At 43.2% G+C, this 12179-nt stretch overlaps 2 protein-coding genes across 2 annotated transcripts in view; one reads left to right on the top strand and one right to left on the bottom strand.

Annotated features, from left to right (window-relative positions):
* The window catches only part of IGF2BP3 (insulin like growth factor 2 mRNA binding protein 3), a 135141-nt gene extending 128428 nt beyond the window's left edge, over nt 1–6713 (top strand). Inside the window, exons 13-16 of the mRNA XM_004702718.4 lie at nt 3093–3167; nt 3659–3790; nt 4351–4464; nt 4648–6713. Of these exons, the coding sequence (XP_004702775.2) occupies nt 3093–3167; nt 3659–3790; nt 4351–4464; nt 4648–4746 (420 nt within the window). The 3' untranslated portion in view covers nt 4747–6713. The remainder of the gene's footprint in view (nt 1–3092; nt 3168–3658; nt 3791–4350; nt 4465–4647) is intronic.
* A 331-nt stretch (nt 6714–7044) lies between these two features.
* Nucleotides 7045–12179, bottom strand: part of MALSU1 (mitochondrial assembly of ribosomal large subunit 1) — a 30879-nt gene continuing 25744 nt past the window's right edge. The window contains exons 3-5 of the mRNA XM_045288660.1: nt 9275–9453; nt 8318–8399; nt 7045–7252 (exon numbers count right to left, since the gene is read on the bottom strand). Of these exons, the coding sequence (XP_045144595.1) occupies nt 7065–7252; nt 8318–8399; nt 9275–9453 (449 nt within the window). The 3' untranslated portion in view covers nt 7045–7064. The remainder of the gene's footprint in view (nt 7253–8317; nt 8400–9274; nt 9454–12179) is intronic.

Here is a 12179-nt window from a genome sequence, read left to right as displayed (position 1 = left end):
TGAGAGTGAGTGAGTGAGAGTAACTGAGTGAGTGAATGAGAGTGAGTGAATGAGAGTGAGAGAGTGAGTCAGTGGCAAAAGTGTATTTAAAACAAAATACATTGACCACACTACTCATGAATCCCACTTCTAGATATTAGCCAAGAAAAAGAAAATTTTGGTTAACACAATATTACTCAACAACGAAAAGAAACAAACTTGATAACTTTTCCATGACATTCTGGAAGCGGCAGAAAGCGAGACAAAGAATAAGTCCTAAGTGTTGCTCTGAGTTTGGCGGTGGGGTTGGTAAGGAGAAAGAGAGAGGCAGCAGCAGATGAAATGCTGTGAGGGAATTGTTCCATACAGAATGTGGTTGAGGAGCCATGGTGGTGCTGTAGGGTAAGCCTTGGACTGATAACTGCAAAATCAGTGATTCAAACCCACCAGCCACTCTACAGGAGAAAGATGAGGCTACCTACTTTGCATAAAGGTTTATAGCCTGAGAAGTTCTTTCAGGGTTGCTTTGAGTTGAAATTGATTCAATGGCAGTGGTTTGGTTTTGATCCACCTGAGAATTTCTTCAACTCATACACTGAGTGAATTTTACTATGTAAATTAAAACTTAATGTACATTCTGTTCAGAAACAGAACCCGTACACTCCCTTGCAGCAAAAAGTAATGCTTAAATAGGAAATCCAGCTACCCCCTCCAAAAAATGAATAAAAGACATGGCAAAAGGTCAAGTTAGGAGCCTGCTTTACTGTCCTGCTAGTTATGATTGATAACTTAAGAAAAACATTTTTTGACACATTCATACAAATTTAATAAGTATTTTAGAATTACTATGTTTAATGCACCAAAAGAATTAAGGGGCTCAGTTCTTAAATGGTTTCCGTGGTGGCTTTTCCTCCTATTTGATTTTTATGAAAAGTTTGGTAAGAGGTTGGCTGGTTTTGGCAAACACATTTTGTAACAGTTGTATAGTTGACTGGTGCTCAGAATAACAGAACACACACTGGCTCAGCTTCTGGCAGCAGGGGGCGTGGTTGGAAAAATGACTGTCATTAAGTCCGTGGTATTTTTTTTAAACATTTTATTGGGGGCTCCATACAACTCATCACAATCGATACCCATGGTATTTTTTAATAAGGTTGAAAACTCCCTTGATTTCCTGAAAAGTCTAGTTACATACATCTGAAAGACTTTACCATTCTCAAAACTTTTGGTATAGAGTTACATATACCACCTGTATGTGATTATCTATATGCACACATCACTTTAATGTGCACATATTTACTAGTCCCAAATTGTAATCGTTAACAGCCTTTTCTAAACCCACTGCTATTGAGTTGATTTTGACTCACAATGACCCCTAAGGACAGGGTCCAACTGCCCCTCTGGATTTCCAAGGCTGTACATTTTTCCAGGGCAGAAAGCCTCATCTTTCTACAGAGTGGATCTGAACTGCTGACCTTGTAGTTGCACAACCCACTATGCCAGCAGGGCTAACATTTCTAAAGGAATTTTGTTCACCACTATACCATCTGTGACATATGAGGATCAACAGAAGTATTTCAGTCGGGTGATGAACAAAATTGTTTCAGCAAATATCTACCATTTTCCTGTAACCCGTCTTTACTGAAGTACACTTGGTAGGTCAAAGGGCATGTGTTTCCAAAGCTTTAAAAAGGTGGCAGGTGCGCGACTGCTGCCCTCCCCCAGCCCTGTCACCAACAGAGGCGCGTTTGTTTAAATAAGTATCTACATGAGACGAAGAGTCAACCATTGCTTTTAAAAAACAAAGCAAACTTTAAGGGCGCGTGAAACTACGTTTATAGAAACAATTTTACAGAACCGAAATAGAGAATATTTGTGAGCTGTGATGGATGTCAATGGATAATCTGTATGGAACTTCTTGATTGGGGGCCTTTCACTATTGTGTCAGTCTTCACAGAGGAAACAGAAAAACAATGAAAACGGGAAACTTGCTGGAAAGCTGAGAATGGCATCTTCTCTCCAAGGGTTTCCTGTGAAATAGTCCTGAAAGCTTGGAAGTCATTTGCTTACTTTTCAGACTCAGAGTTAATCAGCACAGAATGAAGTAGAAGTACTGTTAGGCCTTTGGTTCTCAGTGACAGAAACCTTAGCTGTATTTTGAGGGAGGAGGACAGTGTGTAGTTTTCATTAAATGTAAAACATTCTTTTGACGTGTGCTGGAAAGGGGTCTTACCAAGTCTCGGGTCAGAGTCCTCTGGATCGGGCATTTGCAGTACTTTCGTAACCATCCTTGCTTTCTGCTCTTAGTTTGTTAAGGGATGAGAATGAATGTACTTGCACGATGACCGTCTGGCTAATGCTTTTCTTCCCAAACGGCCCCTGGAAGTCCAGGATCCCCAAATCAGTTCTTACTGTGACCCCAGTCTAGGCCAGTGCCAGCTTCTGTCACACAGCCTCTGCACCCTTTCCTATGCAGACCTTCTGAATGATTTTGTATGCTGTGCAAGAGTAGAGTTTGAACTACTGTTTTGTCAAATGGTTAGTTTGTTTCATTGTACTCCACTGATAGGCATACAAGAAGTGACTGATCATCTGAAAACTGCTAAATGAATGGTGCTGTCTTAGCTCAGTAACTAAATACAGTCCTTACCCATAAAAATGCAAAAGGTTGGTCCAGGCATGGCCTTTGGAGCATGGTGTGCTTGCGGGGGTATTCGTCACGAACAGGAAGCCCAGGGGAGCTGGGCCCAGCCCCCACTGTGAGTACACGAGTAGGCATCACTGGTGTAGGGCCCCAGTGCGAGCTGGGAAGACATGCGTAGCCTTGTGTGACTACTGCTGGGCAGCTCACCTCTGGCCTTCCATTTCCCCTTGTTTAAAGTGGAGTGATGGTGCAGGTTAACAGAGTGCATGTAGTTTTGCAGACTGAATGCATAACGTGTAGCAGGAGCTGTAATTGAAGAACCCATATTCATCACTCCTCCCTAACTATTCCAGGTTTTTCTTTTGGCTTGGTCTTTCCTGTGCAAATAGATGTCAGACTCGTTTACATTGGGTTTCTCCAGAGCACTGAGAGCCTGCCTGCCTCAGCCCATGTTCCATGTCTGTTACAGATAGCTCCAGCTGAAGCCCCAGATGCAAAAGTGAGGATGGTGATTATCACTGGGCCTCCAGAGGCTCAGTTCAAGGTATGACCTCCACCGGGCGTGCACCTGGTTAGGAATGGAGGCGGAGAGTGGGTGACTTCTGCTCGGGCGCTCTATTACCCGGCTTCTCCCTGAAACACCCAGTAAAAAGAAACTACCAACGTAATTTTGCAAAAGAAACCAAACTCATTCATTTTGAGAGTTCCCATGGTTGCTTATGGGATTTTGGTCTTCCAAAAGTGAACTTGCGCAATGACCTGGTATAAGTGAGCTGAGACCCTGAGGCAGTGGTTCTCAATCTGTGGGTCGCCACCCCTCTGGGGGTCGAAGGACCCTTTCACAGGGGTTGCCTGATTCATAACAGTAGGAAAATTACAGGCAGTAGCAACGAGAATAATTTTATGGTTGGGGGGGTCACCACAATAAGAACTATTTTGAAGGGCTGCAGCATTAGGAAGGTTGAGAACCACTGCCCTAAGGCTTTGTATATTACCAACACAAAGGACACTGATAGACTCTGTTCTCATCTATAGGCTCAGGGAAGAATTTATGGAAAAATTAAAGAAGAAAACTTCGTTAGTCCAAAAGAAGAAGTAAAACTTGAAGCTCATATCAGAGTGCCATCCTTTGCTGCTGGCAGGGTTATTGGGAAAGGAGGCAAAACGGCAAGTAGTTGAGCAAACCCTGTACAGTGGTGTTGGAGGGAGCCCACCCCCTAGTGGGCTAGTTCATGCAAATTGGGACTGTCAGGGCTGAGGTTGGAAGGCTCTTTTGTTCCTCTGAGAGTTGGCACTAGCTCCTACTGAAAATAACTCATGTCTTTGAGAGGATTATCGCGTTTGTGAGGAACATTAAGCATTCTATTACTGTAGTTTCACTTTTTGTTTTTATTGCGCAAAAATAGCATTATGGAAATTAGAAATGTTCCACCTACACGTGTACCTCTGTAGCTAAACAAAGCAAACTGGTCCTGGTGTCAAAGTCGCAGAACATTTAAGTGACCTTTAAGTCTGTTTTACAGTTTCTGGGTTTGGATCTTGCTCAGCCATTCATTTTTTTAATGATTGGACAAGTCAATTTTCTATGGATGTGTCTTGGTTGGTTTTAATCATCTTGTAGTAGGGCAATACTCACAGGCTTGTAGGATTGTTTATGTATTACATGCTCAGGAAATAAGCCTTTAAAAAAAATTCTATTTAACAGGATTTGTATTTATCTTTTCCAGGTGAATGAGCTCCAAAATTTGTCAAGTGCAGAAGTAGTTGTCCCTCGTGACCAGACACCTGATGAGAATGACCAAGTAGTTGTCAAAATAACTGGTCACTTTTATGCTTGCCAGGCAAGTGGGCTCACAATGGGAAATCTGTCCTGGGTGCTTACCACTTTTTAGGCCTCCTTTGGAAAGACTGATTCCAGAGGTTAATATCCCTAATCCTCACGAGTCTGTTTGGAGTTAAGATGGGGGACAAAATAACTTTTCGTGATCTTTGCGTAAAAATGTTCAAAGCTCTGTCTTTTGCAGGTTGCCCAGCGAAAAATTCAGGAAATTCTGACTCAGGTAAAGCAGCACCAACAGCAGAAGGCTCTGCAGAGTGGACCCCCCCAGTCAAGAAGGAAATAAAGGCTCAGGAAATAGCCCACCACAGAGGCAGAGATGCCAAACCAAAGACCGATTGCTTAACCAACAGATGGGTGCGGAACCCCTATCCAGAATCACGTGCACAAGTTTTTACCTAGCCAGTCGTTTCTTTGAGGACCAGGCAGCTTTTGAACTCCTGTCTCTGTGAGAATGTATACTTTATTGCTCTCTAACATGTGTGACACCCAGCTTTAAAAAGAACCAAGGGGGGGGTGGGGGAGCAGTTCCGCACTTCCCTTTTGCTGTATTCTCACAGTGTAACCAGTGTTCCCCCAGTCACAGTGGAGATTGGGTTAACGATGCATTTGCTAAATTTATCAAATCAACAATGAGCTGCTCTGAAATCCAGTTGTCAAATTGGATCAAAATAGAATGATCACAAGAACTTAAATGGTAAGCCACTAGCATAGAAGAACTGCAGTTTTATTTTTATCTAACACTAACATGAATAACCTAAGGGAAGTGCTGAAAGGTGTTGGCAGGGGTATTAAATGTGCATTTTTACTCAACTACCTCAGGTATTCAATAATGCAATGAAAAGCAAAATTGTTCGCTTTGTTATTTTTTTGAAAATTTTATATACTTTATAAAGATAAAAGTCCAACCTTTTTTTTTTAAACCTTTTTAAAAACAAAACAAATTCAACCAGCTAACAGGCAAATAATTGAGGACAGAATTTACCTCTGGCTGGTTGGAAAAATAAGGATTTTTGAGGCTTTTTGACACGGCTTTTAGTTGGAAGGTCCAATAAGTAGTCCAGGGTCAGGAGCAGTGCCTGTGTTTGGAGAGCAGCAGGTCCGTTTCTTCCTCGTTTCTGGTAGGAACACTTGGAAGGTACTAACAGAGCAAGGTCGTGGCAGGAAGTTTGGGAGCAGCTTGTTAAATGGCTTTGGGAGACTTGAGCTTTTTGTTTGGCTATGTGACTGGTGCATAAATGCTTTGTGCTTCTGACTATCATCGCTACCGAGGAAAGTGTGCCACTGAAGAGAGGCGGACTGGCAGGTGCTCAGCCAGCGCTGCCTGCTGACACACGGTAGCCCAGGTGGTCTACACTTTGAGCTGACCCAAGGGGCAGCAGGAGATGGTGCAGCAGTGTGCCAGCGCTGCCTGTGGGCCTCACTCGGCTATTTGGAAGCTTTTAAAACAAACGATGACATAACTAACGTGCAGTGAGATTTCTTGTACACTCTGCAACCAGCTGTTTGAAAGTAAAGGAAAAAGTAGGGGATGCAGGAGAGCAACTTTGACATGTAATTTGGATGCCTGACGCATGTGTGCCGTTACAGACTGTGGTGTGGTGGTCCCCAAGACCATGCTGCTCTGCGTTGGTTTTGTGTTTTGTTCATAAGATGATCAGTCATCATGGTACTGATCTGAAGGGCATAGGGAATAACCTTGAAGTCATTTTGCCACATTCATAGTTTAAGACAAATCGCTACATGGATTAGGTTTAAGTTTTTCTGAAGAGCAGTATACCAATTAGACATTTTGAAAATGGTTTAAAATGTGTTCAGAAAAGCCATTTATTTGTAGTCTTAGTGGAAAAGTGCCCTTTTTGTCACTGAATTCATCTAGCATTCGATTTGTTTTCATACAATGAATTAAAATTGCAAAACAGATGCTGGCTTTCTGGTTGGATATCAGGTGAGATGTGTAATGCCAGAGTTCTTCCTCAGTTTTTTTCCAGTATTTGATTTTTCTTAATACAGATAGGTGCTGCATTTATATCTGCTGATTTAAATTCTGTCCTATTTCATGTCTACCCTTTTGGTATGGCCAATCATGTTTTCCTTTCAAGTAAGCATTGGGAATATCTGGTAATAGCTAGTAAATCTGTTGTCATTGAGTTTTGTACTCACCATGTATGGATCATTCCTTGTTTATAATGTGCCCCCAATGCAGCTTCACTTTCCAAATACCTTTATGCAGAATAAAAATTTTCATCATTAGATGGATGTTTTGTTTGGGGGTTCCAAGTGAATGGGAATGTTCTACATTTGGTCAAACTGACAACTTAGAAAAACACAACTAGAACTCAAAAGGAACAGTGGTGCCCATGCTACCCAGAAAGACAGATTTTTCATGTTAGTGGTTTACTTAGCTATGATGGGGCTTCAATGAGTCCATGGAGTAAAAATCCTTTCCCTTTTTTCCATACCCTCTATAGCCCCTCACATAAACTCCTGGTGTCAGCCTGGGAGGAAGATGCCGTTGGCTGTAACAAGGATCTAACCAGCAAGGTGGGGTTTTAGGACTTTATAGAGGACAACTCTAAAAAGATTGAAACAGTTCATATCATTTTATTCACATTTGAACTCCACTGGAGTCAGGGATGAAGCATCGTCTTCTAATCCAAGAATGAAGTCTTCAGGTAACGTCTCAGGTGCGATCTGAGCTAACTGGTCATCGTAAGAGCGTAGGGTCCATAGCTTCTCTAATTCGTAGGTTTCTCTGGTTTCTGTAAGCATCAAGTGGAGCACCATGCTGCCTGTCAGGGGCAGGTCAGAGTTAGAATGAAGAACCTATCCATTCACTTTAGCTGTAATCCTACAACCATCTCTGGCCAGAATGACTGTGGGAACGGAATAAAGCAGTGGTCCCTGGATCCGTATCACTTGGGAATTAGAAATGCTCGGCCTCCTGGTGCTGGTAACATTACATTTATCCAGGTTTACCGTTCACTTCCACATAGCTGTGGGCATGACATTGACCCCTTTGTTCTGGACTATCTCTTCAAGGGTGTTTGTGTGTAGTGAACAGTCTCAGAAGTCAAGTACTAACTGTCCTCGAGAGCCAGATGCGGCTCTTTCGGTACATATGTACTTGTGGCTTTGGAGTAAAATTGGAAACTTTTCCAGGATGTTATTTAGATAATAGTGAAATAGTGTTTTCATTTTTAAAAACACATTTATGGGTCTTGAATAATTTTTTGTTTTGAGATTCTCTTTCACCTCAAACATTTGCTGACCCCCTGCCCTGAGCCAAAGATGGTTTTGTCACATTTTCATGGTTACAACTGGGGGGTGGCAGGAATGTTCGAAACATCCTACAGTGCACAGACCCCACACCATGCGTGACGGTGTCAGAAGAGCAACTGGAAGACGCCTGTTATGAAGGACCCTGGTTCCTGTCTGGTGACACTGCCCTCTGGGCTGAAACTATCCAGATAGCCTGTAGGTGCTAAGTGTATGAAAAGGCTAAAATCTCAGATCCTTCACTCACAGGTCTTGCCATCTAATTGTGTGAAGATCCTCTTGAAACAAACGTGTGTCATTCCGTGTTTGAATGCCCTTCTTCCTCGGTCATTTAAGTCACCCCTGTACTCCAGCTTTCCTGTTAGCCAGCGTCACAGCACACGGCACTTCCCCCACGAGTGCGCTATCTAGCATACTTTGTTAAATGAGGATTTCTAATTAAAGGAAAATACTGGTTACTTTAAATTCTAGAATTTATAAGAAAAAAAACCCTTAGCAATTTTATCTTAAGCCTTTCCACATGAGAAGTGATAAAAAATTATTAACCAATGTTTGTAAAATGGACCAAAGTAACTTACCGAAGTCCATGCAGAGCCAGTCCTCGGTGTCCTTCCCCTCTATCTTAACGTAAGGGTCCTTTTGACACTTCAGGAACTTATGCTGAAAAAAGCCAGGCCATGTATTAAAGGTGATGATGGAAGTAGGTTTGTAAAAGAAACTATGCTTCTATGGAAAATCTCACTCTTTGTATTCCAAGGCTTATGGTCACCTCTATCTTCACCTGACTCCATTCCACTATTAGAGCTGACAGAAACCCTTGAACCTGTGTTCTAACTTCTCCACTCTGCAATTTGACTTGGGGATCATTCTTCTGCTGTCACCTTGGGGTAGGAGTCTGTCCCCAGCCCTCACTGTGCCCTGGCCTAGGCAATCCCAGCTCTACTCTGGGTTTGACTGTTGTCTGTACAGCTGAGAAGCACCAGAGGTGGTTTCCAATACACAAGTTCTTCCTCATTCTGCTGGAATGAGAAAGCTCATTTTCCCTTCCCTGGGCTAGGCCTTTCTCTACTTCCACAATACCCAGCGCAGTGCTTGGGAACACTGGACTTGCTCACACAGTTGGATTCAGCTCTAAATTACAACTGTCCACAGCTTTGGCAGAGATGGAAATGTGCCATCCAGCACGGGTACCATCAGCAAACCCTGAACAACTTCGATGCATTTAAATAGTCGCATGTGGCTACCAGCTATCATTTAGACAACAAAGCTCTAAAAACTTCTCTGGCCCTATTCTAGCCTCACTCGGGTTATTTATCTTGTATTTACCCCTCTGTAGTCAAAAAAGACGCAGAATATCCTGATTTAATGGGGCTGTTTGTCCCATAGTTTTTCACTATCAACAACGAAACATCCAAATCTTGAAATTTAGGCTTCTCCTGCAACCTCGTGTGACAGGTGTACTTTGCTCCTCAGCCTGACGCTATCACACTATCCCACCCCGATGGTAACCCCAAAGAGAGGAGGGCGCATCCTACCATTTTCACAAGGTAGTGGGCCATGGCGTGCAAATGTCGGGTGGAGGTGCCGCTCCCAATCACAAAATAATCTGTATATTTCATCTCAGGAGGAACGCTGATGACACAAATGTCTCTGGCGTTTTCTTGCCTCAGAAGTGAAACCAGCATATCGAGGTCAAACTTGGCCCTAGTGTGATCTGAAACACACACATATTGCTTGTCAGACGGCTAAGTAGTAAGCAAAGACAACGTCCTGGGGGATTTCTGGGTGAGGCCAGCAGGAAGCTAGCTGTCTCAGCTGCTAACCAAAGGCAGGAGGCTGCAGTCCTCAAAGGCACTTTGGAAAGAAAGGCCGGTCGATCTATTTCTGCCTCGAGTCAGAATCCACTAGGTGAGCAAGTGGTGTACACTTGGGTTTGGATGAAATAGCTACTACATGAAAAGTGTTTAGATGGAAAATATTTTTTGAAAGAACCAACATGGTCTAAGACCTCCTAAAATCGGAACTGGAAGAGTGTTTTCATATACTTTTATCGTCTGAAATGGGGCCACATAAACATTAACTTCTGAGCAATAAGCCTTATGCAGATATGCTACACAGAGAAAAAGCCCAATATGGAGGGCATGTTAGATTGAATGCCAGACATAAGGGGTCGCAAAACTAGAATTACGTGCCAGAAGGACACAGTGTGAGCCCTGTGAGGCAGCAAGAAAGAGTGGGAGTCACATGTGCGCCAAGATCACCCAGCCTAGTCACTATGGGCTGACACTTTTCAGCAACGCTCACTTCTAACCTCTAAATCCGTCTGATCCCCACCCCTGCCCAACTGAATAATGAAGAGGCTCAAGTTTCCTCACTTTAAATACCATGGCTTACCTTAGTAAGGCTTGAAAACAGCCTGGTATAATAGACATATAAACCATTGTAGAATAAAATTAAGAGCCCAGGAATACATTCCTGTATCTGGCAAAAATGCTGAGAGTATATTCAAGGGATAAAGTTTCTCCAACAAACGGCCCTACAAAAGTAGGTCTTTTACATGCCAAAAATGTATTAGGACTCATGCCTCACCCCGAAAATGACAAAGATCTTAGGGACAAGACTACAGGGCTGGTTAAATAGCAGTTTACCAGCTGTAGCAACAAATATACAATCGGGAAAAAACTGATAAAGTAATAAATTTTTATGAAGCCTCATTTATCATTGAACATTACCAACAAAGTGAAGAAACAGCCTTCAGATTGGAGAAATCTTCCAGTTAAGTGTTGTGTACATCTGTGTATAAGTTCTTTAATCAAACAAGCTAAGGCCTTGAACAGGCATTTTTAACCCAAGAGGATATTAAAGTGGCTAACAGGACATGAAAAGATGTTCAACATGGTGAAGCACTGAGTGCTACCTAGTCAGTTCCAACATTACAGATTGCTGGGTCTTTGATAACGTGGCTGGTTGGCTGGAATCCCTGACCTTTGGGTTAGCCAACCACTGAAGCACCAAGACCTCACTTCAGCTGTTCAGGAAATGCAAATCAAGTTGAGAACTCGTATTAGAATTGCAATGATCAAAACAAAAGAGAAAAACATGCTGATAATGTTGGGGAGGAACTGGACCCTTCCTCCACCAAACCACACTCCCTGCCTTCAAGGGCAGAGCAGAACTGCCCCAAGTTTCCAACACTCATTGTGCCAGAGTAGAAACCCCCATCTCTCTCCCTTGGCATGGCTGGTGATCCCAAACTACAGACCTTGTGAGCAGTCCAGTGCATAACCATTACTCCACCAGGGCTCCTCCACAGCTGGGGAGAATATCAGTGCTGCCACTGTTCTACAAGTTGAACAAAAAACACATGAACCAGCAATCACTGTCCTTGATATGTACCTATATGTAAAAAGGAATACTGGCAGAAACCTGCACACCAATGTTCATCACAGCACTACAGTTCTGACAATATCCAATATGTCCAACACATGAGCGGATAAACACGTGCTATATGCACACAATGGGTTACTCAGCCACGAAGAAATGAAGCCCTGATAACAAGTCTAAAAAAATAGCAAATGTTCTCCAACCACATAGAAAGAACCTGAGAAGTTAAAAACATTTTGCTTAAATCATTTTCAAAAGGACAAACCCTGTATGCTCCCACTTTTATGGCATAATATACAGAAATCCAGGGGTGAAGAGGGAGAAATTTTGCTTGGGGTACATGCCACTTATGTGAATGGTAGGTAGTGGAGTAATTTGGAAAGGGAGTGATTAAAAAGGTACAATATGAGAAAATACTATCATTGGATTGTACATTGTAAATTTACATATTTTCACCATAATTTCTTAAGAGCCACTTGGGTTACATAGGACAATCTTACCCCCAGAGCACTCCCACCCCACCCCCACCGCCTCTCAGAACCAACAGCCATCTGGACTGTCCGTCCTTAAGCTAACAGCGACCCCTCGTGCTTTTTCCGGGACCGTATTTCAGAAAGCCCCGTTTCTGTGGGCCTGCTGGTAGCTTTGAACTGCTGACCATCTGCGGGTCGCAGCCCAACGCGTAACCATTACAACACCAGGGTTCCCTGAGTGGATCCCAGAGCAATGATTAAACCCATTGTTTCCAGGTAGATTCCTGACTGGCAGCGACCCAGAGTTGCAGATAATAACTTCTCATGGGGTTTCCAAGGCTGCAGTCATTCGGGAAGCGGGTTGCCAAATCCTTCTGCCTTGGTGGGAGAAACCCACCTGTAACCCCAGCTGTGACTTAGGGTTAGCAGCCAAGAGCTGGACCCCTGCGCCCTGCAGGAGTGGCCTGTGAGTTGAAATTTGCCTTTCTCCTGTGTGAGCGCTGCTTTACATTCCCTAACTCCTGGCTCTTTCTCAGGCTTCTCAAACTCCTAGGTTCCCTGCAAGTTCATTCTCCGCGACCCG

Source organism: Echinops telfairi, unplaced genomic scaffold (genome assembly GCF_000313985.2).
Source record: "Echinops telfairi isolate 266 unplaced genomic scaffold, ASM31398v2 ScPeMD7_23;HRSCAF=83, whole genome shotgun sequence".
Taxonomy (NCBI): domain Eukaryota; kingdom Metazoa; phylum Chordata; class Mammalia; order Afrosoricida; family Tenrecidae; genus Echinops; species Echinops telfairi.
This window is presented reverse-complemented; position numbering and strand designations above follow the sequence as displayed.